This window comes from Saccopteryx leptura, chromosome 3, assembly GCF_036850995.1.
Source record: "Saccopteryx leptura isolate mSacLep1 chromosome 3, mSacLep1_pri_phased_curated, whole genome shotgun sequence".
NCBI lineage: Eukaryota > Metazoa > Chordata > Mammalia > Chiroptera > Emballonuridae > Saccopteryx > Saccopteryx leptura.
This window is the reverse complement of record NC_089505.1, coordinates 225,251,400-225,278,341: the sequence shown is the minus strand read 5'-3', so window position 1 is coordinate 225,278,341 and position 26,942 is coordinate 225,251,400. Positions and strand designations below refer to the sequence as shown.

The following is a 26,942-nucleotide window of genomic DNA, read 5'->3' as shown; positions in this document are numbered from 1 at the left end:
ACGGTGCCGGGCTCCTGGGGCCTGTAAGCGATCCAGTACTCCAGAGAGACCTAAAGTCACACCCGCCGAGCTCCACCCAGGGGGTCTCAGCAGGTGAAACGAGCCTCGACCCCCACAACCACAGCCGCCGAAACGCTCCGGGTTCTCTGCGGACCTAAAGCAGGGGAAAAAAAGGAAGCGTATCTTGGACACAGCTTGGGGCCTCAGAACTTTTGTTTTTATCTTTAAAACGTTCCGTTTAAAATAGTAGATAGAAAAATCCCTCTTCTGCTTGCAGCGCCCCCCGGATTGTGACCCTGAGCTCTGGAGGACGCGCCCCAATCCTCGGTCCCTGTCCAGTGTCCCTCCCTACGCCCCTTGCAGCCCCTGCGGCGGACGCACAGCGCCCTACCCTCCCTCCGCAGCGCGGGACAGCGGGACGGGTCTCCCTCGGCTGTGACCCTGGGCACGTGAGGGGCGGGACGGGATGCGGGGCGGGGACTCTGGGGGCGGGGACGAGCAGAGGCGGGGCACTGTCCGGGCGTGGAGGCCTGTGCTCCAGGCGGGGACGCGGACACTGGCCTGTGCGTCCGGGTTCTGGGGAGTCGGGCACGCGCGGGCCAGGGAAGCAGGGACGCGCGGAGGCGGGGCAGGGTTGGAGTTCCGTGTCCTGTGGCTGGACGGGGACGCAGGGACCCGGGCCTAGGCACTTCCCTAGCGGGTTCCAAGCGGAGCCGCAGGTCCCCGCGCCCTGCGCGGGCGGCCTCGCCATGTTCACCTTTGTAGTTCGCGACGAGAACAGCAGCGTCTACGCCGAGGTCTCCCGGCTGCTGATCGCCTCCGGCCACTGGAAGAGGCTGCGGCGCGACAACCCCAGGTTCAACCTGATGCTGGGAGAGCGGAACCGGCTGCCCTTCGGGAGACTGGGTGAGCGTCCTGCTTCCCGCCTGCGCCCCCTTCCTCCCGCCCCCCCCCCCCCTCGCTGCAGCTGGCGCTTTTGTGTTACGGCTGCAGATCTTTCTCCCGTCGCTCCTCGGGCAGATAAGACACGGACCCCTAAAGGTTTAAAACCATCGTTCTTAATGTCCCTCGTCTTCGGAATCGGATTCAGACCCTAGTCACCGAGAGGCCACCTGACAATGGGCCGTCCTGCAGCCCCCGGGACGTCGGCTGACCGCCCCCACATCCTCCCGGCCTATGTCCCTATGCTTGGGCCGGACGTCCCCCCAAACCCCCGGCCGCGCTTACTTCCATCCCAGGTCCGACGTCCCCAGTCCCGGGGCCGCGCGCCCCTCTCCCCATCTCCGGGCCGACGCCCCTCATTCCCGGCCCGACGCCCTCACCCGGCAGGTCCGCGGGCCGAGCTCGTGGCGGGGAGGTTTCACGGAGCCGGGTCACATCTGGCTGGAGGATTGCCCCCGGCCTGCTGTGGGTGCGGGAGGGGCACTTGTGAGTGGTGGAAAGCCCACGGATTCAGCTCCCTCAAGGCTCAGAAAACTGCCAGGGATTTGGAAAAGACCTGGATTCCAAAAGCAGAAGCTTCGGAAGGGAGCCCACGGAAGGGCGGGGTACGTGTGGTTTCAGACCCTGCTTTGGCTTCATCAAAGAACGTGTGTTCTCGTGGGTTCACAGTGGGGCGCTGCATGCAGATTTTACACGACGCTGGGTTCAGCCTCTTCCCTGCTTCATTCACATGGTTGGAGCTGGCTTGGTACCACCAAGTGCACGCGGACTTCTGTGGGAGGGGGAGGAGGAGCGGACCACTGCACTCCTATTCCGATGATGTAATCCAGAAGTCGTGCAGGGGCTTCTACTCACATCCCCCTGACCTGTCCAGGCCTCTCCCTGCTGCACAGTTACCAGGAAGTGCAGCCCCTGTCCTGGTAGCCAAGCTGCCTGCCAGAATTCCCTGGGATGGGGCCAAATCATAGGCCAAAGAAAGACCCAAACAGAATAAACAGTGAAGAAAAGCCATCTCTGCCTTGGAGGGCAAACAGAGCAGTGTTCTGTGTCCAGGAGAGGAAATGGTTTTAGAAATAGGTGTAGTCAGGGTTAGGGAGGTTAAAAGGCTAGAGACTGAAGACAGGCCATTTGGAACCAACTGCTACTGTGAGCTTAGAGCCTTTGACTGGGGCCATGTGCAATCGTGATGGTTTGGGGAAGGAAGGGTGTGGCAGCACAGCCTGACTGAAATTTTTTCTTTGAAATATTACCATGAACTGCTTTTTATGGTTATTACAAGTTTATGATGCATGGTGGGTTTGGCTCCAACCCCCAGAAATCTTGGAATGTGGGGAATTTGCCTGGAGATCCCCTTTTGTCAACTGTCTCCTCGGGAAGCCCTCTGCACAGAGAACACCTTCCCTCCAAGAAGAAAACCAGCTTAAAATTGGAAATGTTATTTTCCTCCTTTCTCCATCCACTTCCCAGCTTGCCTGACTTCCTCTCTGCAGAGCCTGGCTATACAAGCTTAGCTGGAATCCTAGCTTTAAAAACAGGGAAATGGTTCTGCCAGGCTGAAGCAGAGAGATGGCATTGCCATGGAGCTCAGGCCTGGGAAGAGGGAGCAGAACCACCCAGCAGGTCCAAATCCTAAACAGGCCCCACAGAGTCAGCAGAGGAATAGTAAACATTTGGTGTTTGCGGGAAAGAAATCAGCATCTCACAACCAAAATGGTTTTATGCCCTCACTGTAGGCGTATTTTCCTTTTGCTTACAGTTCACTGCCCAAACCCCAAGGAGAAGTCAGGTAGAGGCTCAGGATGCCGGGATCATGGGGTAGAAGGTAGGCAGCCCAGGTGTGAGCCAGGGAGCTGGTGACAGCCAGGTAGTGCCTGACACTTTTTATTCAATTATCTACTGTGCTTAGATCAAGTATTCTTACCTCTTGCAACTTCAACTCAAATTCCTTTTCTTTGACTTTACTTTTGTTTTTGTTGCTGGAAATTCAATGCATTTTGTTAGGATTTTAAGCAAAAATTGAGGCTTTTGTTTCTATTTGTATCCTTTCTGTTCTGATTTTATGAAAGAAGGGGCTTGCCATAAAATCTATTGAACATGACCTCTTCACTGTCTTCCTTCACCTTCTGGTGGCTTTCGTAGAAGCCTGCAGAGGCAGACATACTGGAGAACAAGGGGCATCCATTCTGCTGCCTTCCCTGGTGGCTATGGGGAACAAGGCTAGGAAGGTTAGGAGCGTGATGCTGCTGAAGTCTTACTGTACAGAGATAACTCATAAATCAGTATATTAAAGTTTGGGAGAGATGCGGAGGGGATCCGGGAGATGGGAAATAGGAAGTAAGTACCCCTCTACTCTAAGAACAGCGAAGGCTACAGTGGTCTCAGGCAGGTCCATGAGGTTGATATTATAATATTCACTATGCGGAGACTGAGTGTGCCAGTGGGATGCTGGAGCAAGGGGCAGTACAGGTGCAGGGTAGCAGAATTGTTCCTTTTCTTTCTTTTATTTTTTTATTCAGTGTGAGGAGGAGAGACAGAGACAGATTCCCACCTGCAGCCCAACCAGGATCCACCCATGTAGGAAAATGGCCAGGAATTAGACTGTTGTCCTGAGACAAGTCTTTGGTGCAGACTTTGGAACACCAAGTCCTGCAGGAGCAGAATGCTGCCCTGGCAAGCACTGATGAGATTGTTTTAGGAAACAGCTGATCCCTATAGCCATTTTCCTGCGTACCTGAAAGGTATTACAATAGTTCTGTACTGGAATCCATTCTAGACTAATTTGACCCAGGCTTTGCTGATTTGCTTGATGAGCAAAGACACAAATAAATACAATGAGGCTGCAGAGATCTGGGCTCTCAGTCCTAGAGGCTGGGAGTCCCCTGTACCCATCTTTTCTTTCTTTCTTTTTTTTTTTTTTTCTGAAGCTGGAAACGGGGAGAGACAGTCAGACAGACTCCCGCATGCGCCTGACCGGGATCCACCCGGCACGCCCACCAGGGGCGCTGCTCTGCCCACCAGGGGGTGATGCTCTGCCCCTCTGGGGCGTGGCTCTGCCACGACCAGAGCCACTCTAGCGCCTGGGGCAGAGGCCAAGGAGCCATCCCCACCGCCCGGGCCATCTTTGCTCCAATGGAGCCTTGGCTGCGGGAGGGGAAGAGAGAGACAGAGAGGAAGGAGGGGGGGGGTGGAGAAGCAAATGGGCGCTTCTCCTATGTGCCCTGGCCAGCAATCGAACCCGGGTCCCCCGCTCGCCAGGCCAACGCTCTACCGCTGAGCCAACCGGCCAGGGCCCCATCTTTTCTTTATGTTGTGTCTTGTGTGTGTTTTTTTCTTAAGTCCTGCAGTGCCTTCTTTTTGTTCACATCCATTGCTGAGCTGGTCTTGGTACACCAATCGAGCTCACTAGGGGGCGATGTTCTGCCCATCTGGGGCATTGCTCTGTTGCTCAGCAACCAAGCTCTTCTTAGTGCCTGAGGTGGAGGCCATGGACCCATCCTCATCACTGAGGGCCAACTTGCTCCAATCAAGCCATGGCTGCAAGAGAGGAAGAGAGAGACAGAGAAGAGGAGGGGGAGGGGTGGAGAAGCTGATGGGCGCTTCTCCTGTGTTTCCTGACCTGGAATGGAAGAGAGAGACAGAGAAGAGAGAGGGGGATGGGTAGAGAAGCTGATGGCTGCTTCTCCTGTGTTCCCTGACCTGGAATGGAACCCAGGACATCCACATTCTGGGCGGATGCTCTGCCATTGAGCCAGCCAGCCAGAGCCGAATTGTTCCTTCTTTAACCACCAGTCTGGAAAGGGAGAGAAAAAGCTGGGTGTGCCATGGCTGTTCACCATCTCTTGCACCTGTCCTGGCCCCCTTCTGACCTCCTTTTCCTCCACAGGTCACGAGCCTGGCCTGGTGCAGCTGGTGAATTACTACAGGGGGGCTGACAAACTGTGCCGCAAAGCATCGTTAGTGAAGTAAGTATTCTCTACAATCTGGTCTTGATTTTGTACATAAATGGTGTTAGCTTTGATCACGAAGCACTTAAGGGAAAATGGGTTATTTTTAAAAGGCAACAATACTTTCATTTTAAAAGCCAACACATATCGGTTCTGGAGCTTCTACTAAGCTACTTTGATTGCTATCCAGAACTCTACCACCTAGCACTCGATGAGGCCTCTCTGTCTCAGAGGTGAGAAGGCTACTAAAAGCAGAGCCGCGGTGAGCTTCTAGTCTAAGTGAGGCACAGGGGATGTATTTTGCACTCTAGCATTTGTCAGATGGGGGGGGGGGCATTTCTGGGTCTGGCTGGTCCCTGGAGAAGGGGGTGCACAGGCTCTTGGCTGCACTCTCACATCAGTGAGGGTTCCCTCAGAAAGGACACTTGGCCAGGCATAATTGCATCTGCTACACTGCCCCCCTCTGCAAAGTTGGGTTATGGCAGGTGTCATAAGAACAGTATCCTAAGGTAAAGGAAGCAACATTATCTGCTGATCTTGTAATCCCACGTCTTCCTCCTGTTAGTTTATTTTTAAAATTAATTTTAATGGGGTGACATTGATAAATCAGGGTACATATGTTCAGAGAAAACATCTCTAGGTTATTTTGACATTTGATTATGCTGCGTTCTCATCACTCAAAGTCCAATTGTCTTCCGTCACCTTCTAACTGGTTTTCTTTGTGCCCCTCCCTTCCCCCAACCCTCTCCCTCTCCTCCTCCCCACCCCGTAACCCCCACACTCTTGTCCATGTCTCTGAGTCTCATTTTTATGTCCCACCTATGTATGGAATCATATAGTTCTTAGTTTTTTCTGATTTACTTATTTCGCTCAGTATAATATTATCAAGGACTATCCATGTTGTTGTAAATGATCCGATGTCATTGTTTCTTATGGCTGAGTAGTATTCCATAGTATATATGTACCAAAGCCTTTTAATCCACTTGTCCACTGACGGACACTTGGGCTGTTTCCAGGTCTTTGCTATTGTGAACAATGCTGCCATAAACATGGGGGTGCATTTCTCCTTTGAAACAGTGCTATGGTGTTCTTGGGGTATATTCCTAAAAGTGGGATAGCTGGGTCAAAAGGCAGTTCGATTTTCAGTTTTTTGAGGAATCTCCATACTGTTTTCCACAGAGGCTGCACCAATCTGCATTCCCACCAGCAGTACAGGAAGGTTCCCTTTTCTCCACATCCTCACCAGCACTTATTCTGTGTTGTTTTGTTGATGAGCGCCATTCTGACTGGTGTGAGGTGATATCTCATTGTGGTTTTAATTTGCATTTCTCTAATGATTAGTGATGTTGAGCATTTTTTCATATGCCTATTGGCCATCTGTATGTCCTCTTTGGAGAAGTGTCTATTCATTTCTTTCGCCCATTTTTGGATTGGATTGTTTGTCTTCCTGGATTGAGCTTTTGATTGGATTGAGTTTTACAAGTTCATTATAAATTTTGGTTATTAACCCCTTATCAGACAAATATGTTCTCCCATTGTGTAGTTTGACTTTTTATTCTGTTCTTATTGTCTTTAGCTGTACAAAAGCTTTTTAGTTTGATATAGTCCCATTTGCTTATCCTGTCTTTTATTTCACTTACCCGTGGAGATAAATCGGCAAATATATTGCTGCAAGAGATGTTGGAGAGCTTACTGCCTATGTTTTCTTCTAAGATGCTTATAGTTTTACGGCTTACATTTAAGTCTTTTATCCCTTTTGAGTTTATTTTTGTGAATGGTGTAAGTTGGTGGTCTAGTTTCACTTTTTTGCAGGTAGCTGTCCAATTTTCCCAACACCATTTGTTGAAGAGGCTGTCTTTACTCCAATGTATGCTCTTACCTCCTTTGTCAAATATCAGTTGTCCATAAAAGTATGGGTTTATTTCTGGGTTCTCAGTTCTGTTCCATTGATCTATATGCCTGTTCTTATGCCAGTGCCAGGCTGTTTTGAGTACAATGGCCTTGTAGTATATAACTTGATATCCGGAAGTGTGATACCTCCCACTTTATTCTTTCTTTTGAAGATTGCTGATGCTTTTTGTGTTCTCTTTTGGTTCCAGATAAATTTTTGGAATATGTGTTCTATATCTTTGAAGTAAGTCATTGGTATTTTAATTGCTATTGCATTGAATTTATAAATTGCTTTGGGTAATATAGATATTTTAATAATGTTTATTCTTCCTAACCATGAGCACGGTATATGTATCTTCCCTGATTTCTTTTATCAATGTTTTATAATTTTCCAAGTATAAATCTTTAATCTCCCTGGTTAAATTTATTCCTAGGTACTTTATTTTTTTGGTTGCAATGGTGAAGGGCCTCCTGTTAGTTTAGACAAATATCCTCATCCCTCTAAGCTCCACGAGATTCCACATAGATGGTTGTAAGAATGGAATAGGTGGTGTGTATAAAGTATGGGGCACAGGGGTTCACAGGGACCATGTGATTCTGTGATTCAGTTTTCTTCTCTATAAAATGTGGATAATAATAGTAACTACCTCCGGGTTGTTGTCAGGTGTAAGGTAATTTATGTAAAGGCTTTGACTAATATCTGCCTCCTAGTTCACAGTGTATAAGTCAAAGATCTTATAGTTATTAATTATTATGATCATCACTGCTGGTGTTATCATTTCAATAGGAAAGGTGGATATTACCCCTAAAACCAGGGCAATAGCAGGTCTCTGGTCACTTCCATGATGACTAGTGAACATGAATGTGTAGCCAAACAAATCATTCAGGTGAAAAGACATGATTCAGTGCACCTGCTCTTTCCCCACTCACATTTCTTTCTAGACTCTAGACATTTACAAGATGAGTATTCATAGGAATATATCCCCCTTTTTGTTCAGAATCACTGGCACCAGTAACTCTGTATCACTCCTCTCAGTAATGGGTTTTCCTGATTTGCCAGCTGCTTCTAAAGGAGACCAAGGGTCTGCTTACATTTTTATTACATATTAGATGCAAAAGATTCTTTCACTAGAACTGAAAGTGAGACATGATTGCTTATCCAGTTTATTCATTTAGAAATTACTGTAAAATGTTTATTCAATCTTTTTTTTCTATGATTGTTTCTATAAAGATAGATTTTGATTTTATAAGTAGGAGCAGAGGATACTGTAAAACATTTTCTACATATTTGCATGTTTAGCAGCTAGACTGAGGTGGAGTAAGACGTACAGGACTGGAGTCATGAGTAGGTATCTGATCACCAGAATGCCGGACAGTGCCACACTGATTTCCAGTGTCCCATCTGTAAAATGGGGATGGTGGTGATCATATTGCTCTTTGCCCCTCAGTGACATGTGACACAGTCTGTGATGTCTTGACTTATGCAGGCTGGGCTTGTCCTCATCTTCATAAGTATCCTTTATTCTCTCAGGTATCCTCTGAGGAACTGTAGTAGTTCCAGGAGGTGATGGTTCCCTTTGTCATTTTGTCTCCCATAATTTTGCCTGGCTCAAAAGGGCTCAGGGAGCTTAAAAATGTCATCTTAAATGGCAGCTCACAGAGGACAGCTGGAGTGCCCAGGGCCACAGCAGTTAGTGTAGAGCCAGGATGGTTCTCATCTGTACACAGGAGACCATGGACAGTGACTATACATCCCCCAGAGGGTTCTGATGGGATCCTCCACTGGACCCTGTGCAGTAGGCACCTTCCTGCTATTGCTTCAGAGTGTCAGAAAACCATTGAGGCTCCAAGGCCAGAGGCTCAGAGCCCTGAGAGCTTTCCTCTGGCTCAGGTTGGGGACTCTTTTCCTCTTGTGAGCATTTCTCCCTTGTAGATGTAAATAAACCTCCACTCATGAATTCTTTCCAAATTGTCTTATGAGGAAATGGGACAAATGCAAGGAGCTTCCTATAAAAACTGGTCTTGTTTTTATACAAGAAACGGCTTCCAAATGCAGGTTACCCTGCAGGCCAGCGCTGTCCAGCAGAAATAGAATGCCAACCTCATGTATGATTTAAAATTTCCTAGCAGCCACATTAAAAGCAGTACAAAGAGCGGAGGACCCAGGTTTGAGACCCCGAGGTTGCCAGCTTGAGCACGGGCTCATCTGGTTTGAGCAAAGCTCACCAGCTTGGACCCAAGGTCGCTGGCTCGAGCAAGGGATCACTCGGTCTGCTTGCTGTATCCCCCCCGGTTAAGGCACATATGAGAAAGCAATCAATGAACAACTAAGGTGTCACAATGAAAAACTGATGATTGATGCTTCTCATCTTTCTCCGTTCCTGTCTGTCTGTCCCTATCTATCCTTCTCTCTGACTCTCTCTCTGTCTCTGTAAAAAACAAAACAAAACAAAAAAACAAAAGCAGTACAAAGAAACAAGTGCAATTTATTTTAATAATATATTTTAATCAGATAATTCAATTTATTATTTTGACATGAAATTAATATGAAAAACAATGAATGATATATTTCAGATTTTTTTTTCATTCTGAGTCTTCAAAGTCTCATGTATTTTACATTTATAGCACATTTTAATTCAGACACTAAATTTTCATTGCAGACCCCTCATTCTGTTTTTAGATTTTATAAAAATTTATGCTTGGAAAATAGTTAACATACCCAATTTGTTCTCATCTATGTAAAAATTTTTCAGTAACTGAATTGAATACCAAAAAACATTTTCCTTTAATAATCACATGCACATTGACAAAATGGGTTCATTTTATTAGAAGAATTGACTTGGCTTTAAAGCAAAAGCAGTCTAACCTTTGGTGGCACAGTGGGTAAAGCTTCAACCTGAAATGCTGAGATTGCGAGTTCAAAACTCCTGGGCTTGCCCAGTCAAGGCACATAGAGGAGGCAACTACTATGAGTTGATGCTTTCTTCTCCTCCCCCTTCTTTCTCTCCCTCTCTCCTCTCTCTAAAAATCAGTAAATAAAATTTAAAAAATAAAGCAAAAGCATATCATGTTCAAAACTACATCCAAGTTAAGTAACTTTACCAACTCTTGTGTTAACTCAGTAGAAGTACCCTCAAATTTAAAAGAGTATTAAATAAAGTAAAAAGAAACTGAATATATTAATATCAAACAAGTGTTCTTCAAATTTTTCCTAACTTTTTATAGCCAATTTTCTGTTACAATTAAAATCTGCATATTAATTGTTAATCTAATATAAATTCATGTTATAAAAATATGTAAAATTATTATTATTGACTTACATTATAAAGTTGGAACATAAATTCTCATACCTGTCTGGCTAGGTCATAAATAAGGTTTTCTTTTCCCTTCCTCAGAGCTTTAAAATTAGCTTGTTTATAGCAGTGTGAGAATTATGCTACCATTTTTAACCTTTGATTATTGAGTGAAATAATGAATTGTTGAAAATAATGATTTGAAAAGCATTCCTTTAATTTCAAGAAAACATTAATTGAATTAACTGTACACTAAATCTTTGCAAAACTCTTCCCTCTGACTATCCTCGGCAAAGAGCACAGCATCATTAAACACTGTCTTCTGTTCCTTGCAACAGTTCTTGCCTGGTGAATCATTGTAGCATTCCCAAGTACTGTATATCGCCACTGTATCCATGATACTGTCTGTGGTGTGGGCTTCAGAACACTGAATGCAGGTGTTTCCAGGATGTCTCAGACAGTAGAGTGAAGCAATAAAGGAAACAGCTGTCTTTTAAAATACCACTAAATCTAAATTTTAACCCAACCTAGCTAGAGTACTGTCTGTTGTATTAGAAACTGATTTTTCACATGTAAGTGAAACTCTTCTTTGACAGATGTAAAAGATTAAAAACTAGCTACACGAGTTTGATATTTTTTAGGCTGCAATTGACAATGTTTTTTTGCATATATTTGTAAATCCTTTGAGGGAAACATACCCAAAGTATTAATTGCACAATGTTTCTGATGTCACACCATTCATCTAAAGATCAATAAGATGTTCTAAAAGTTTCAAGTTTTGAATCAATCTTTAATTTTGTTAGAAACATTTTGTACTCTATAGGCAATTACTTAACTGGCTTCACTAAAAATTGTTCACTTTTTGTAAAAAAATTTTTTTAGTCTTTTTCTTAAAATAATTTCTTTTACCACATTTCCATCTAAAATTATCTTCCTTCCTCCCTCCCTCCCCCCCTTCTCTTTCTTTCTTTCTTTTTCTTTCTTTCTTCCTTTTTTTTTGGAGGGGGGAATCCAAATCAGTTTATAGCTGACCAAAGTTACAAGCACAGATCCTATTAAAAATTTGTTTAAATATTTTGTTGAATATTTAATTTGGATTTCAGTCACTTATTTCATTGATTCTTTTTTGATTGTTGAGAAAAAGATACTTATCGAAACCATTTTGTATTTGCTGAAAATGTCTCCTGTACAAGCAATGCTCATTTTACTCTGCCACAACAAACTGCAGTTGTCATTCATTATAAAATTCATGGCATACCTTCTTCTAGGGCTTTCCCCCCCTAACTGTTCTGGTTGTAGTTCTAGCATCTGCATCCCTATTGAATTTGGCTGCATCTGTAGTATGCCTTTATTTTAAATTTAAAGCTTATCCATACTTTTTTTTAACTAGAAAAATAATTATATTTCACTTTAGTTACCAATTGTGATTTACCTAGTGATCACTGTAAATCATGTTGTCTGCATAATAAACACATTATATTGTTTCATAAGTGCATGAAAAAATCCACATGAACTGAATCAATCCAGTGTCCCTGAGTGGAACAGTGATGTGTTTCTGTGTAATACTAGTAACAACAAATGCAGCTGACATGCATGCTGCGATACAGCAAATGTTGCAGATCACGCAGTGGTTAAAGCAAAATGTCCTCCTACCAACACAATGATGTTGTACTTAATGGACAAATAGTTCACAATGCTTTGGCTTTTAAATGAAAACTAAACTAAATTTAAGATTCTGTTCCTGAGTCACACTGGCCACATTTTAAGTGCTCAGAAGTCACATGTGACTGGTGGCCACCCTGTTGGACGATGTGGGTAGAATTGAACATTCAGTGAATTAGAAATACGTTTTTTTTTAGCTCAAGGAACTCAAATCCTGTCATATTTAACTTTAAAATAACTTTATTTTAAATTTTAATTTTTCCTCATTATTTTTGCCATTTGCTCATAGACTGGGTTTGCAGGTGAATTTTTCTAAAGGTTTTATTTATTGATTTATTAGAGAGAGGAGACAGAGAGAAAAAGAGGGGAGGGTGGAGCAAGAAGCATCAACTTGTAGTTGCTTCCTATATGTGCCTTGATGGGGCAAGTCCGGGGTTTCAAACCATCCACCTCAGCATTCCAGGTTGACAATTTATCCACTGTGCTGCCACAGGTCAGGCTGCAGGTGAATTTTAACATAAGCTTAATATGAACAGTTTTGTAGAAGAGGGAGCCTGGCTTAGGGAAAGCCTGTGCATGTGTTTGGTTGCTCCCCAGCTCTGATTACTGGGGAGCGAGGTCGGTGTAGGGTTAGGACTTGAGGGCTAGGGGACTTGTATTCTGCTGTGTCTTACAACCTGTGTGATGTGGGAAATGTACTTATTTCTCTGTGACCGAAAGCCTGGCCTATGAAATATGATGCTGGTGCCTCCCCCGCAGGGGACCAAGTGGAGAGTAGATGAGGTGGGAAGCCCTTCATGAGCCCTGCTGTTTATTAAGTGCCTTGTCCAGAGCATCTCTTTATCTTCTGTTGTGTCATGTTATTTGGGGGGCAAGAGGTATGTGTAGTTATGACCACTGGAGTCTTTTGTGTCCCATTAAAAATGTTCTTCCTTTATTCAGTCTCCGAAGCCAGGAAGGTATTGGCTCAGGATTATTTCAAGTTAAGTTTCCTTAGAGATGCATTTTAAAAGGAGCTGAGGTTCTGGACATTAGGTCCCTTTTGAATCAGCTGACACATGCCTTTGAGGTTGCATGTGTAGCTGTGTGCACCTGATAGTGCATTACAGGTTGGCCCAAGGAGGCCAAGAGCAAAGACTGGGTAGGATAAGGAGAGCAGCCTCTGGCTCCCAGTTACACCCTGCCTCCCTGATGAGCTATAGAGGTAGCACTGGCTTTTCTGAATAGAGTGACAGAGTACTAAAAAGGGAGATTGACTTTCTGTCATCTGCCAGGCTAATCAAGACAAGCCCAGAACTGGTCGAGTCCTGCACATGGTTCCCCGAGTCCTATGTGATTTATCCCACTAATCTCAAGACTCCAGCTGCTCCCACACAGAATGGAATCGACCCACCGATCCATAGCTCAAGGACAGACGAAAGGGAATTCTTCCTGGCTTCTTATAACAAAAAGAAGGAAGATGGAGAGGGCAATGTTTGGATTGCCAAGTCATCTGCCGGTGCCAAAGGTGAGTTGGCATTGCTGGCTCTTCCACCCATTCCTGTAGGCCTCCCATTCCTGTAGGTTCACAGTGCTTTGTGAAAATTGTGTGCTAGATTTTAATGATACATTGAGATGAGCGGCCCTTCTACTCTGAATCCTTGAGGGTAGATAGGACATCTAGTTACATAGTCTTAAATATTTATCTACATTCTGATGACTTCTACATATACAGCGAGGTCTCTCCCTGTAAGCTCCAGGTCCTTTTGCACACTCTTGGGCATTTGTGCCGTATAAATGAAAACATGTCCACACAAAACTGTATGTGATTGTTCACAGCAGTTTTATTCATAATAGCCCCAAATTGGAAACAACTCAAATTCCTTCAAAAGATGAACGATAAAGCAAACTTTGGTAAATTGATAGCACAGAATACTAGTCAGCAACAGAAGGGAATGAACTGATGCTAAATGCAGCAACTTGGGTGAATCTCCAGGGAATTAGGCTGTGTGAAAAAACCATCCCAAAGATCACATACTATATAATTTTATTTATATAACGTTCTTGAAATGGCAAAACTATAAAAATGGAGACCAAATTAGTGGTTGTCAGGAGGGTGGCATGGGTGGGTGGTGGTGGGGAGATAGGGAGGCATTTGTGGATTTAAAAGAGTAACATGAGGGGTCCATGCAATAATGGAACTGTTTGGGATGGAAAAAGATACTTGCAAATCATATCTCTTATAAGTCACCTGCATCCAGAATGTATAAAGAGCTCTTATAACTCAATAATAAAAAGACAAATAACCCAATTAAGAAGTGAGCAAAGAATCTGAATAGGAATTTCTCCAAAGAAGGCATACAAATAAGACAACCCATAAGCACATGAAAACATACTCAACATTATTAGTCATTAGGAAAATGCAAATCAAAACTGCAACAAGATCCCACTCTACACCCACTAAGACAGCCGTAATCACGAAGATGGGTAACAGCAAGTGTTGGCAAGAATGTGAAAAAATTGGAACTCTCACATATCAAGGGAATGTAAAATGGCGCATCAGTTTTGGAAAGCAGTAAAAAAGTTAAACATAAAGTTACTGTTATTATTCCACTCCCATGTATATTCCCCAAAGAATTGAAAACATATGTCCATACAACACTTCTATGGAAATTTACATAGCAGCATTTTTTATAAGAGCCAAACAACAGTGGAAACAACCCAGATGTCCATCAACTGGTGCATTGATGAACAAAATGTAATATATACATACAGTGGAATACTATTCTGTCATAGAGAGGAAGGAAGCACGGACACATGCTACAACCTGGGTGGACCTTGAAAATGTGACACTCAATGAAAGAAGCCAGACAAAGCGGCCACATACTGGATGATTCTGTTTGTAGGAAACATCTGGAACAGGCAAATCCATAGTGCGTTACTCTTTGTCAGTGGCTAGCATGAGGAAGGAGTGGGGAGTGACTGCTAATGAATACAGTGTTTTAGTGGTTTTGAGGGGGACGAGGTGATGAAAATGTTCTAAAATGATATTGTAGTGATGATTGCTGGAATATACTAAAAACCATTGAATTGTACTCTTTAAAAAGATGGATTTTATGGCATATAAACTATATCTTGGTGAAACTGCTAAAAAGGATACAGTATCATTTATTTAATGTTGACAGACACTTTGAATGTAGCCAATTTTTTTTTCTGTTACAAAGCAGCAGGGAATTCACTTGTATATTTGTATCTATGCTCTATTCTTCCTGATATTTCCAGAAGATAACAATGTTAGACATGGTCAGTCTTTATCATGGTAGCCAGTGATCAACAGGAGAGCAGCATTTATTCAGGGTGCTTAGATATTTAGAGTGTCTTTTGAAATGAAATTTAGTGGTCAGAGCTCACCAAGACAGTGTTTACAACCCTGTGTGGACAAAACGTTGAATGACCTGGTGCTTCACGGGGTGGAGGGAGAGCCTGAAAGATCAGAAGAGGGAAGAATGGAGGAACAAGAGTGGGCAGGTCAAGAAGAGCCTCCTATCTGTGTTTTCTTGCTGTCAATGTTTCCTTTCTGGCTGTGCAGAAGTGACTCCTCTTGGGGTGAACTACACTAATTTCTGTTTTGATTTTGCCCTGATAGGTGAAGGCATCCTCATCTCTTCCAATGCTGCAGAACTTCTGGATTTCATAGACAACCAGGGCCAGGTACACGTGATCCAGAAATACCTCGAGCGCCCTCTGCTCCTGGAACCAGGTCATCGCAAGTTTGACATTCGGTAATGCACTCATGTCCGTTTATTTCACTGATCCGAAAAAAAATGCAGGATCTGTGATGAGGAGGATAACATGGAATGTGAGGGAGTGTTTGACTGTGTTTATATGTTAACAAAATTGAGCACAGCCAAATGGAAATGAGCTTCAGTGCCTAGTTCTCTATTTTTCTTTCAATACTTTTTGTTTCTAGAAGAATATGTTACTAAGATTATGAGTTTTTTCTTTTTCTTTCTTTCTTTACTGGAAATGACTTGTGGATCCCAAGAGAAGGGATAAATGTATGGGCCTCACTTGTGGAAGAAGCAGAGCACATAATTCAGACACAACAGGTCCTGTGATCCTGACAACTAATATGTCTTGACCTTTTTAGTGACCCACTTTTTAAGGATTTCATGAACACACCTCAGATCTTGGGTCTTGATCTTTCTGGGTGAAGGGCCTGGCAAGGAAAAGAGGGGAGGTGCTTTCTACAGCTCAATGGCCCTCAGCACAGCCTGCTCTTGGCCCTGCTGTTGACCTCTCAGAAAGGACTTGGTTTCTGCTGCCTGATGTCAGGTCAGCTCTCCTATGTAGGGTCCACTTCAGGATAAACAATCTTCCTCTTAAAATTACTTAAACTTAACAAACATGGCAGATAGAGGTTTCATAGATTAACCTTTAAAACTGTTGGAATCCATGGGAGTCCGAAAAGACCAGAGTAACAGGCTTTATTGAAAGGAAGAAAAGAACCCTGCCGAGGGAGAAGGGCACCCGTACAAGCTAGGGGGATGAATTTTATAGGGTAAAAGGAGAGTCTCGAGCAAGTGGATGTTGAATCAAAAGTCCTGGTATGTCCGGAATGCTCCTCCTTGGGGCGGCTGACCAGCTTCTTGGAATTCCTCTGCTTCAGGGGCGATAGTCCAGTGAGTAAGGGTGAGGTCTGACAGATAAGCAGAACATCAAGAGGGCAGTTTGGAATTCCTGGTAAATTCATGTATCTATCATTTCTCCACTCTGTGGTATGATAAAAAGGAAAAGAGGTGAGGGGAAGGAAAGGGTATGGGGTTCAGGAAGGAGGTTTGTCTCGGACTGGCCATCTTCTGGAGCTACTTCCTGCTGTTATCCCTATTGGGAGCCTCTTTTGTGGACCTCCCCCTGCAGTTGGAGTAGGGGTTGTAAAAGAATTTGATTGTAGGTAATCCTGGAGATTTCTCTCATTCAAGCCTGCAGGAACTTGATAAAGAAAGAGGTAAGCATTAAAATTAGGTACAAAATTAGGATTGGTCCTATAATTGATGCTAGTATCGAGAATAAGGGGTTTTCCCACCATTGTTCGGAATAGGGGTGTTTTTATACAGTTCCAGATTTTCTGTTTCATGAAGGCAGGTTTCAGGGTTGGTGTGTAGGGTCAGGTAGATTTTCTGATTGGCGAAGGTCTGCATGTGGTTCTGTAAGAAACTAGTGAACAAATGTAAGAGGCAGGGTTCAAAAGTTAGAAAAATAAATAGGAGAGTGTGTGGACCAATGAAAGGCAATAGTCAAGACACCCAGTTTGTGCAAAACCACTGATTCCATATTTACAAATTTGCTGGGCTTCAGAGAGAGAGAGAGAGAGAATAAGATAGGGAAGTGGCCAGTCCCCCTGCTCCTAGACCTACTTCTGTAGAGATTCCTAAAGCAACAAGAAGAGGGATTACCTGTACAGCTCGTTTGGTCCTTAGATTGACGGCTAGTGTACTAGGAATTGGAAGAGGCTCATGGGGTGGGATTAGGTTGATATTTGGGGTGAGATAGATTAGGGTACAGGTTTCTATCCAGTTAGTAGGGAGACATATATAGATGTTGGTCCCACACAAGTAGAAAGCCCCTGATTGGGTGATATAGGATGAGAGTTGGATAGAGAATTGATGGACAAGGGGTCGGTTTCGTTTCTCTGTTTCTGAGCTCCAGATGGTCAGGGTAGAGGAAAGAGCTGCTCTAATAAGTGGGGAGAGTAGAGGATTGTTAGCTAGGTGAGTGATTAAACATTCTTTGAAAACCAGTTTTTTGACTGTACAAATTATTTCTTCTCAGTTCAAACTTCTTACAACCTGCACAAACCTTCTACAACTTACATAAACCTTTAACTTTCATAAACTTTCTTATTCAAAAATAACTGGCCTTCATAACAACTTGCTTTTCCTTTTTCTTTCAAAGGTATTTCCATACCTTATACCTTCTATTATCAAAACCATACAATTCCTTTCTAGTCAGGACTCTTGACTTTAAAAATCTTAACCATTAGTGATAATTAAGTTGGCTTTTGTTTTACCCTAGTTTCCCTTTTCCCAAAGTCTGATTAAAAGAAGTCCTTAGTGAGTTTTTCATACATTCACCATACGTAGACCAACCAGCTTCCAGTTTGTGGTTGGAGTAAGGCATGATGTTTTTCTACCTTAGCAGCAGTGGGAGTTGTCAGGATCACAGTGTGTGAACCTGTCCACGTGAAAGTCCGTCCTTGGGTGATGTAATGCTGGATCTTCTGGACAGTCTTTTGAACAATTTGTTGAGTAACCTGTAAATTCTGTAAGTACTTAGGGAAGGTTGATTACATTTCTACACTTTGTAGTTAGAGTTTAAGTCCTAGTGGCCACTGCTTCTAGCTGGAATTAGCAGCAGGTCCCAGCCTATAATAGGTATGGGGCATTGAGACAAGAGGAATAAAGGAGATGCTATACATTAAATAAAGTAACATTAAATAAATCAGACTGTCAATACTCACAGTAGAGATCTTTGAGGGATAAATAAAATTCAAATATTCAGGCAAGGCATAGCAGATGGCCCTTGTGTTTAAAAGAAATGAGATCAATTTATCTGCTACTTGGAAGAAATACCTTAGGCTCATGAACGATGTCCTTGGGCCTTCGGTGGCAATTCCCAGCATGCTGGGCAATGTCAGGTCACAGGTAGTTGGAGCAGTGCTAGAACAGACTGAACCCTCCCTCCATGGAGCAAGGGGGCAGCTTACCTTCTCGTTTCCCTCTTTCCACAGCCAAGGTGTGTCCCTTGATGGGGCTGGGAAGCCTGGCAGGCTTCAGTTCAATGACCTTTCTTTCCTCTCTGGAGCAGGGCCCTGATGGAATCCTATGAAGCCCTTTAGGGTGCTGGAGCCTTTAAGACCATATGCCAAAAGCTGGTATTTCCTGACTTCTTTTGGGCCTTATTTGCCTTTTCTGTTACTTCCTTGGCCATTATAGACCTTAAAAGCCATGCTCAGAAGATCTCACTGAGGGGCTTGACTAAGAGAGCAAAATTGGAAATCCAGTGTCTAAAGAAGACTATTAGACCAAGGAAAGAAAGGATTTGATTTGCAGTGGTAGGTGGTTGGAGACTGCGGAGGGACTGAGTTTGATCTAGGGTGAGACCTCAGGTGGTGGGGGTTAAGGCGATGCCTAGATAGACTATGGACTAAGAGTGAAGTTGAGCTTTAGTAGAGAAGACATGATATCCCTTCATGGTGAGGAAGTTAAGAAGGGTGGGCGTGTGTCTCCTTGAGGCAGATAGGGAGGGGCTGCAGAGAAGTAGGTCTTCTACATATTGTAAGAGAGTACTAGTTTTGAGATTGCATGCTGCTAAATCCTGAGCTAGTGCTTGCCCAAACGGTGTGGGCTGTTTTTGAACCCCTGCAGTAAGACAGTCCACATAAGTTGCTGGGCTGCATTAGTGTCCAGGTCAGTCCGAGTGAATGCAAACAGAAAGTAAGAGTCAGGTTGTAGAGGAATGGTAAAGAAGGCATTCTTGAGGTCTAGGACCCTGAAGTGAGTGGTGTTTGAGGGAATGTGTGACAGCAATTTGTAGAGATTAGGGACTACTGGATGGAGGGGAATTACTGCCTCATTGATCAGGTGTAAGGCTTGTACGAGGTGATAAGCCCCTGAAGGTTTTCAAACAGGAAGGTGGGGGTATTGCAGGGAGAGTCCATGGGGATGAGTAAGCCTGGTTTAAGAGGTGGCTAATTATTGATTTAAGACCTTAGAAACAGACACAGTTACACATTAAACAAAGATTTTACATATAAATTATAAAATAAGAAATTTAAATGAGCGCACTTTACTTGTTTCAATTAAAATTATACTAGAGGTATTTTCTGACAAACAGAGACAGAACAAATTATTCACTCACATAGCTTAATAGACAACTCTGCTATTTTAAGCTTTTCAAGATGGCAAGGAGTTGTCAGCATAGAGGGGAGGAAGAGAGAAAGCAGACGCATGGACAGTGTGAACAGCTGGATGGAAAGGAGGGTCAGAATCTGCAGGAGGAGGAGGAGGTTGAGGTGTTAGTGGTGGCGCCATGTGGTTAGAGGAGTCAAAAAGATTTGGAGCTCTGAAGAGAGGGGAGAGGATGAGGGGAGAAGGGCATAGCTGTAGCCTGTGAGGAGGGGGGTTGGGGCGAGGAGAAGAAAGGCAGAGCCTGCAGTTTGTAAGGAGGGAGGAGGGGTTTAAGAACACAGTGGAGAAGGGAGGGGCCCCTGGCCATCAGGGGAGGAGAAAGAGAGACTGGTATTTGCAGGTGAATGAGAAACAGGATCCTGCGAAGGGAGGGGGCTTTCTGGAGGGAAGAGACTCAAATGAAAGAGATTTGCAGAGGGACTAGAAAGGAGTCCTAAGAGAGGGGTGCCCCCGGGGGTCAGGTAGGAGGGGGAGAGAGTTGGGAGTCTGTGGAGAAGGAAAGATTAGGAGCGGAGGTTTTAGGTGAGGTTTCTTTGGCCAAAAACAGCCTGCGTGTAGAATAAGTGGCACAGAAATTAAGGACAGGAGCGAAAGTAGAAGGAAGCCTGCACGTAAGGAATCTCTGAGACCTTCCCAGTCCAGTGGCAGAAATTATCTAGGTCCCTCAGAATATCGTAATTGAATGTCCCTTTTTCAGGCCAATGGGAGTCATTGTCTAATTTGTATTGGGGCCACGCCATGTTACAGAAGAAAATGAGTTTTTTTGGCTTAAGGTCAGAGAGGCCCAACTTAGTAAGGTTTTTTATGAGACATCTTAGAGGGGTCTGGTCGGAAGGCTTAGACTCTGAAGAGCCATGGAGACAGATGAGCAAGAGGGGGCATCCCCGCCTTTTGTCACTGTCCCAAGAGGAGAAAATCTCCGTGTGGGGGAGTCATCCCTGATAGAGGTCGTCACCACCTGTCAGGGAGCTCTGAGAGAGAAAGAGTGGAGAGGTTTGGCTAGGCGCCTAGTCTTCCGTGCAGTCCACTGAGACTGAGAGTCAAACCCCTCAAAAGCTGAGGCGTGTCAGAGAAAACTGTCTGACCAGAGAAAATTTTTATGAAAAAGAGAAGCCAACGGGGAAGGGGAAGGGAGAAAACTTCTTACCTCCTGATCCAGCAAGGGTTCAGGACAGGGACAGATCTCTGGCCAATCAACCCACAATTACACGTCCAAACAGAATCAGGGAGTAAGCCCGGGACGAGCTGCCACTGCCCATTGCTTCCCTGGTTGTAAGTTTGGATGGCAAAGAGGGATCGTCCAGGCAGTTAGTACCCTGTCTCAGGTTTCAGCACCAAATGTTGGAATCCATGGGAGTCCGAAAATACCAGAGTAACAGGCTTTATTGAAAGGAAGAAAAGGACCTGTGGTGGCGCAGTGGATAAAGCATCGACCTGGAAATGCTGAGGTCGCTGGTTTGAAACCCTGGGCTTGCCTGGTCAAGGCACATATGGGAGTTTATGCTTCCAGCTCCTCCCCCCTCTCTCTCTCTCCTCTCTAAAAATAAATAAATAAAATTAAAAAAAAAAAAAAAAAAGAAAGGAAGAAAAGAACCCTGCCGGGCACTTCTCCGGGGAGAAGGGCACCCGTACAAGCTAGGGGGATGAATTTTATAGGGTAAAAGGAGAGTCTTGAGCAAGTGGGTGTTGAATCAAAAGTCCTGGTATGTCCGGAATGCTCCTCCTTGGGGCAGCTGACCAGCTTCTTGGAATTCCTCTGCTTCAGGGGCGATAGTCCAGTGAGTAAGGGTGAGTTCTGACAGATAAGCAGAACATCAAGAGGGCAGTTTGGAATTCCTGGTAAATTCACATAGCTATCAAAAACAAACCCATCAAATCTCTTCAAAATGCTGTATCTTTTGAATGGATCCAAGTCTCCCTGTGTCCTAAAGTACCGCACCCCAGATTCTGAAAGGCACTGTATCTCATTTCATCAAGTTCACATAGAGATGCCCAGTCCAGATAAATTTTGAAGAGTTTTATTAGAGGAGATTTATTAAATATGCTGGCTGCATATGGCTGACACGGGGCATCAGACCCAAATCATGCAGTTCCAAAAATAGTTCAGGGGCTGTTTATATACCCTTGATCACATACGGGCAGGGGAGAGCATGACATCATGGCATGGGCTGACAACATTTGTTTAGGGGATACACAGAAACATTAAGACTTTCAAGGTAACACAATTAAAGATGTTTACAAATCTTTCAGGGTTCATCTTCCCTCACTAGCCTAGAGTATTTTACTCTCAAGATTCGGGGGGGGGGGGACTATAGTCAATGCAAGGTGGTATGTAAATTCTGCCTCCTGTTGAAAGAGAAGAAGTTTCTAGGTTAACCTTTATTTTAGATTTAAAACTGAATGACCCATTGTTCTTGCAAGCCAGAAACTTCTACATTCTTCTCCCTCCCCTCCCTAAAGGAGGGACAGGACAGGAAAGCCTGACCTTTCCTCCCAGAATATCAATATCAATTTTCAGCTTTTTGGTACCTTAGAACACCTGTCACTGGTGGTGAAATGTTGTCTTTGATCATTACAGTCATGGTAGTGTACTACTTTTAATTTTCATGCTTTGCCTTGTATAATTTTAGAACCTACCTTCTTCCTCTACTTCCTGCCAAGAACATCAAGGTGTGGGGATGATGTATATATCTGATATGAAGGAATGTTGGAGGACTTGAGTGAGACTGTTTGTGTTGACTTGCAGAAGCTGGGTCTTGGTGGATCACCAGTACAATATCTACCTCTATCGAGAGGGCGTGCTGCGGACTGCATCAGAACCCTATCATGTCGATAATTTCCAAGACAAAACTTGCCATTTGACCAATCACTGCATTCAAAAAGAATTTTCAAAGAACTATGGGAAATATGAAGAAGGGAATGAAATGTTCTTTGAGGAGTTCAATCAGTACCTGACAAGTGCTTTGAACATTACCCTGGAGAACACTATCTTACTACAAATCAAACATATCATAAGGTAATTTAGTCGTATCTTTTTGATCATATGTGTCTCAAGAAGCTTTGGGAGTTTGAGCCTTTCAAGGAAGAATTATTCCATTCACGTTGTCTAATTTAAAGACAAAACTTATTTGTAATATTCCTTTATTATCCTTTTAATATTTGTAGTATCTCTAACGATATCACTGCTGTTATTCCTTACATTGATAATTTATTAATTTTTAGAGAGGAGAGAGAATGAGAGAGAGAGAGAGAGAGAGAAGGGGGAGGGAGGAGCAGGAAGCATCAACTCCCAGGCAAGCCCAGGGTTTTGAACCGGCGACCTCAGCATTCCAGGTCGACGCTTTATCCACTGCGCCACCACAGGTCAGGCACATTGATAATTTATATCTTTTGTTTTTCTTGGATAGATTGGCTAAAAGTTTATCAATTTCATTAATCTTTTCAAAAAGTCAGCTTTTGGCTTGAATTATTTTCTCTGTTGTTTTTTATTTTTTTGATTTATGCTATTTATTATTTCCTTCCTTCTGCTTTTTTGGGGTGTTTAATTTGTTCTTTTTCTAGTTTCCTTGTGAAAGATTAGATCATAGATTTGAGAGATTTCACTTTTTAAAAATCTAAGCATTTAATGCTATCAGTTTTCGCCTAAGTACTCATAGGCTATACCTCCAGATTGTGTTATGTTGTGCTTTTATTTTCATTTTATTAAAACACTTTTTAGTTTCTCTTGTGATTACATATTTGACTCATGTATTATTAGAAATTTTTGCTTAATTTCCAAATATTAGGGGGCTTTTCCAAATATTTTTCTGTTACTGATTTCTATTTTAATTCCAGAGAACATAGTTTGTATGGTTTTGTGCCTTTAAAATTTGTTATTTTCTTTCATGATCCAGAATGTGGTCCATTTCAGCGAATGTTCCATGTGCACTATACATAACATTTACTCTGCTCTACTGAGGCATAGTGTCCTTTGAATGTGAATTCCGTGAAAGTGGTTGCTATCGTCTTTTATATCCTTGCTGATTTTCTGTTCTACTTGTTTGTTATTGAGAGAAAAAAATACTAAAGTCTTCAAGTATAATTTGGATTTCTCTGTCTCTTTTTAGTTTTATCAGTGTTTGTTTCATATATTTTGCAAATCTATTGTTAGGTGCATATACATTTAAAATTGTCTTTTTTTTTTTGAGAAATTGACCACTTTATCGTTATGTAATATCTGTCTTTATCTCTGGTAATATTTCTTATTTTGAAGTTTATATGTTTATGTTAATATAGCCACTCCAGCTTTCTTCTGATTAGTGGTATTTTCTTTCCATCCCTTTACTTCTATTCTATTCTATTCCATTCTATTCTATTCCATTCCACTCCACTCCATTCTATTCTAGTGGGCTCTTGTAGACAGCATAGAGTTGGGTTTTGTTTGTTTTGAATCCAATACGATAATCTTTGTCATTTAATTGGTATACTGATACCATTTAAGTTTAATGTAATTATTCGTTTGGTTGGCTTTATATCTACCATTTTATTATTATTTGAAATTTTTTAGAGTTCCATTTTAATTTTCTTTTTGAGTGGCAATATCTGTATCTATCATCTATCTATCTATCTATCTATCTATATTTTAGTGAGAATTTTAGGGATTAAAAATATATACCTAATATTTTAGTCTTCTTACAGTTAATAATTCACTACTTTAAATAAAATGCACTATACTTCACTTGACTCTCCCTTTCTATGTTATAGTTGTCACATGTATTACAGCCACATACATTGAAATCTCTACCACATAATTTTTTAGTATCAACCATTATGTAAATTTTTATGTAGATAGGTTGTATTTTTTTAAATACAACGCCAAACTGTATTCTGTCTACAAGAAATGCATTTAAATATAAAATAAGAAAAATATTTTTTTATTTACCAAGTTTTTTGTTTGTTTGTTTGTTTTGCTTTGTTTTTTGCTCCTCCTTTAGTCCTGCAGGTCCAGATTTCTCTCTGGTATCATTTCCCTTCAGATTCTGTCATTTCTTTTAAAGCACTTACTTCTGCTGGTAATAAGTCTTTAAGTTTTTTCATCATCTGAAAATGTCTTTATTTCACCTTATTCCTGAAGGGTGCTTTCCCTGGAGTTGTACAAATATAATGTCAAGCAAAAAAAATAAAATAAAAGCTGTATACAAGATGCATACAAATTGATTCTATTCATATAAGTTGAAAAACAAGCAAACTTAGTGATACATTATTTTGAGGAAGGTACATAGGTAAAAATACTACACTTGATCTTAGCCAAAAGTCTGAGAAGTGATAGGTACATAGGTAAAAATAAAGAGGGAAGCAAAGGAGTGATAAACACAAAATTCAAAGTAGTGGTTATCTCTGGACAAGAAGCAGGCAGGACCCCAGGAGCAGGTCAGAAGACCCTGGGTGTGGATACATGATGTCATTAATGCTCCATCTATTTTTTTTTTTTTTTACAGAGACAGAGAGAGAATCAGAGAGAGGGATAGACAGGGACAGACAGACAGAAACGGAGAGATGAGAAGCATCAATCATTAGTTTTTCATTGCGCATTGCAACACCTTAATTGTTCATTGATTGCTCTCTCACATGTGCCTTGACTGTGGGCCTTCAGCAGACTGAGCAACGCCTTGCTCAAGCCAGTGACCTTGGGTTCAAGCTGGTGAGCTTTGCTCAAACCAGATGAGCCCTCGCTCAAGCTGGCGACCTTGGGGTCTCAAACCTGGGTCCTCTGCATCCCAGTCTGATGCTCCATCCACTGCGCCACCGCCTGGTCAGGCTGCTCTATGTATTTTAAACTCACAGGACATTTTTATTAGTATGTGCAGTTAATATTTGTATTTCCCCATACATTTTAACCTCTCATGTTGCCTCTCTTTCTGTCATGGATATTCTTGCTTCTGTTTAGGATCATTTTTCTTATTCTAAAAAACTCATTTCTAGTATTTTTTTTTAAAGTAGAGTCTAATGATGAGTTATCTCAGTTTTTATTTATCTGATTTTATTTTGTCTTCATTTTTAAAAAGAACACTTGCTCTGGAAACTTTTCTAGATCAGTCACTAATGTATTTTTAGCACTTTGAAGGTAACGTACCATTATCCTCTGGCTTCCATCTTTGCTGTGGAAATGTCAGCTGAAATCTTAGTATTGCTCTTAGTGATTCTTTTCTCTGTTTTTAAGATTCATTTTTAAAAATTTTATATATTTTACTAGGAGATGTGTGTAGTTTTCTTTGTACACAGTCCTGTATGGTGCTTCTTAAATCTGTGGCTCAATATCTTTTATCTGTTTTAGAATACAGTATTCATGGTTTTTATCTTTTTAATTATAGCTATTATCCCATTTTCCTTTCCTTATGCATCTCTAATTACAAGGATATTTATCGTTTTCACTGTATCTCATATTTCTCCTATTTTTTTGTATCATTTTACCTGTCCATAAACCTGTTTTAAAAGTTTAAAAAGTAAAAGGTTAAAAGCTGCCTGGCCCGTGGTGGCACAGTCGATAAAGCATCGACCTGGAACACTGAGGTCACTGTTTTAGAACCCCAGGCTTGCCTGGTCAAGGCACATATGGGAATTGATGCTTCCTGCTCCTTCCCCCTTCTCTCTCTCTCTTTCTCTTTTTCTCTCCCCTCTCTAAAATGAACAAATAAAATCTTTTTTAAAAAATATTTTTAAAAAAGTTAAAAGCTGTTAAAACTGCTATCTAACTTATCTATTGAGTTCTTGATTTGAATTATACTTTCAGCTCTAAAATTTTCCCTTAGCCCTGGCCGGTTGGCTCAGTGGTAGAGCATCGGCCTGACGTGCAGGAGTCCTGGGTTTGATTCCTGGCCAGGGCACACAGGAGAAGCACCCATCTGCTTCTCCACCCCTCCCCCTCTCCTTCCTCTCTGTCTCTCTCTTCCTCTCCCGCAGCTAAGGCTCCATTGGAGCAAAGTTGGCCCAGGCGCTGAGGATGGCTCTGTGGCCTCTGCCTCAGGCGCTAGAATGGCTCTGGTTGCAACAGAGCAACACCCCAGATGGTCAGAGCATCGCCCCCTGGTGGGCGTGCCGGGTGGATCCCGGTCGGGTGCATGCGGGAGTCTGTCTGACTGCCTCCTCGTTTCCAACTTCAGAAAAATATGAAAAAAAAAAAATTCCCCTTGACTCTTATATTTAGATGACAGTTCTCTTTTGAAATTGTCCCACTTTCCTCATATATTTTCTTGAATACACTAATGACAATTATTTAACATCGT

At 42.7% G+C, this 26,942-nt stretch overlaps 1 protein-coding gene across 1 annotated transcript in view; it reads left to right on the top strand.

Annotated features, from left to right (window-relative positions):
* Positions 1-538: 538 nt before the first annotated feature.
* The window catches only part of TTL (tubulin tyrosine ligase), a 35,202-nt gene continuing 8,798 nt past the window's right edge, over positions 539-26,942 (top strand). The window contains exons 1-5 of the mRNA XM_066377731.1: positions 539-906; positions 4,826-4,904; positions 13,006-13,238; positions 15,357-15,492; positions 22,427-22,696. Of these exons, the coding sequence (XP_066233828.1) occupies positions 750-906; positions 4,826-4,904; positions 13,006-13,238; positions 15,357-15,492; positions 22,427-22,696 (875 nt within the window). The 5' untranslated portion in view covers positions 539-749. The remainder of the gene's footprint in view (positions 907-4,825; positions 4,905-13,005; positions 13,239-15,356; positions 15,493-22,426; positions 22,697-26,942) is intronic.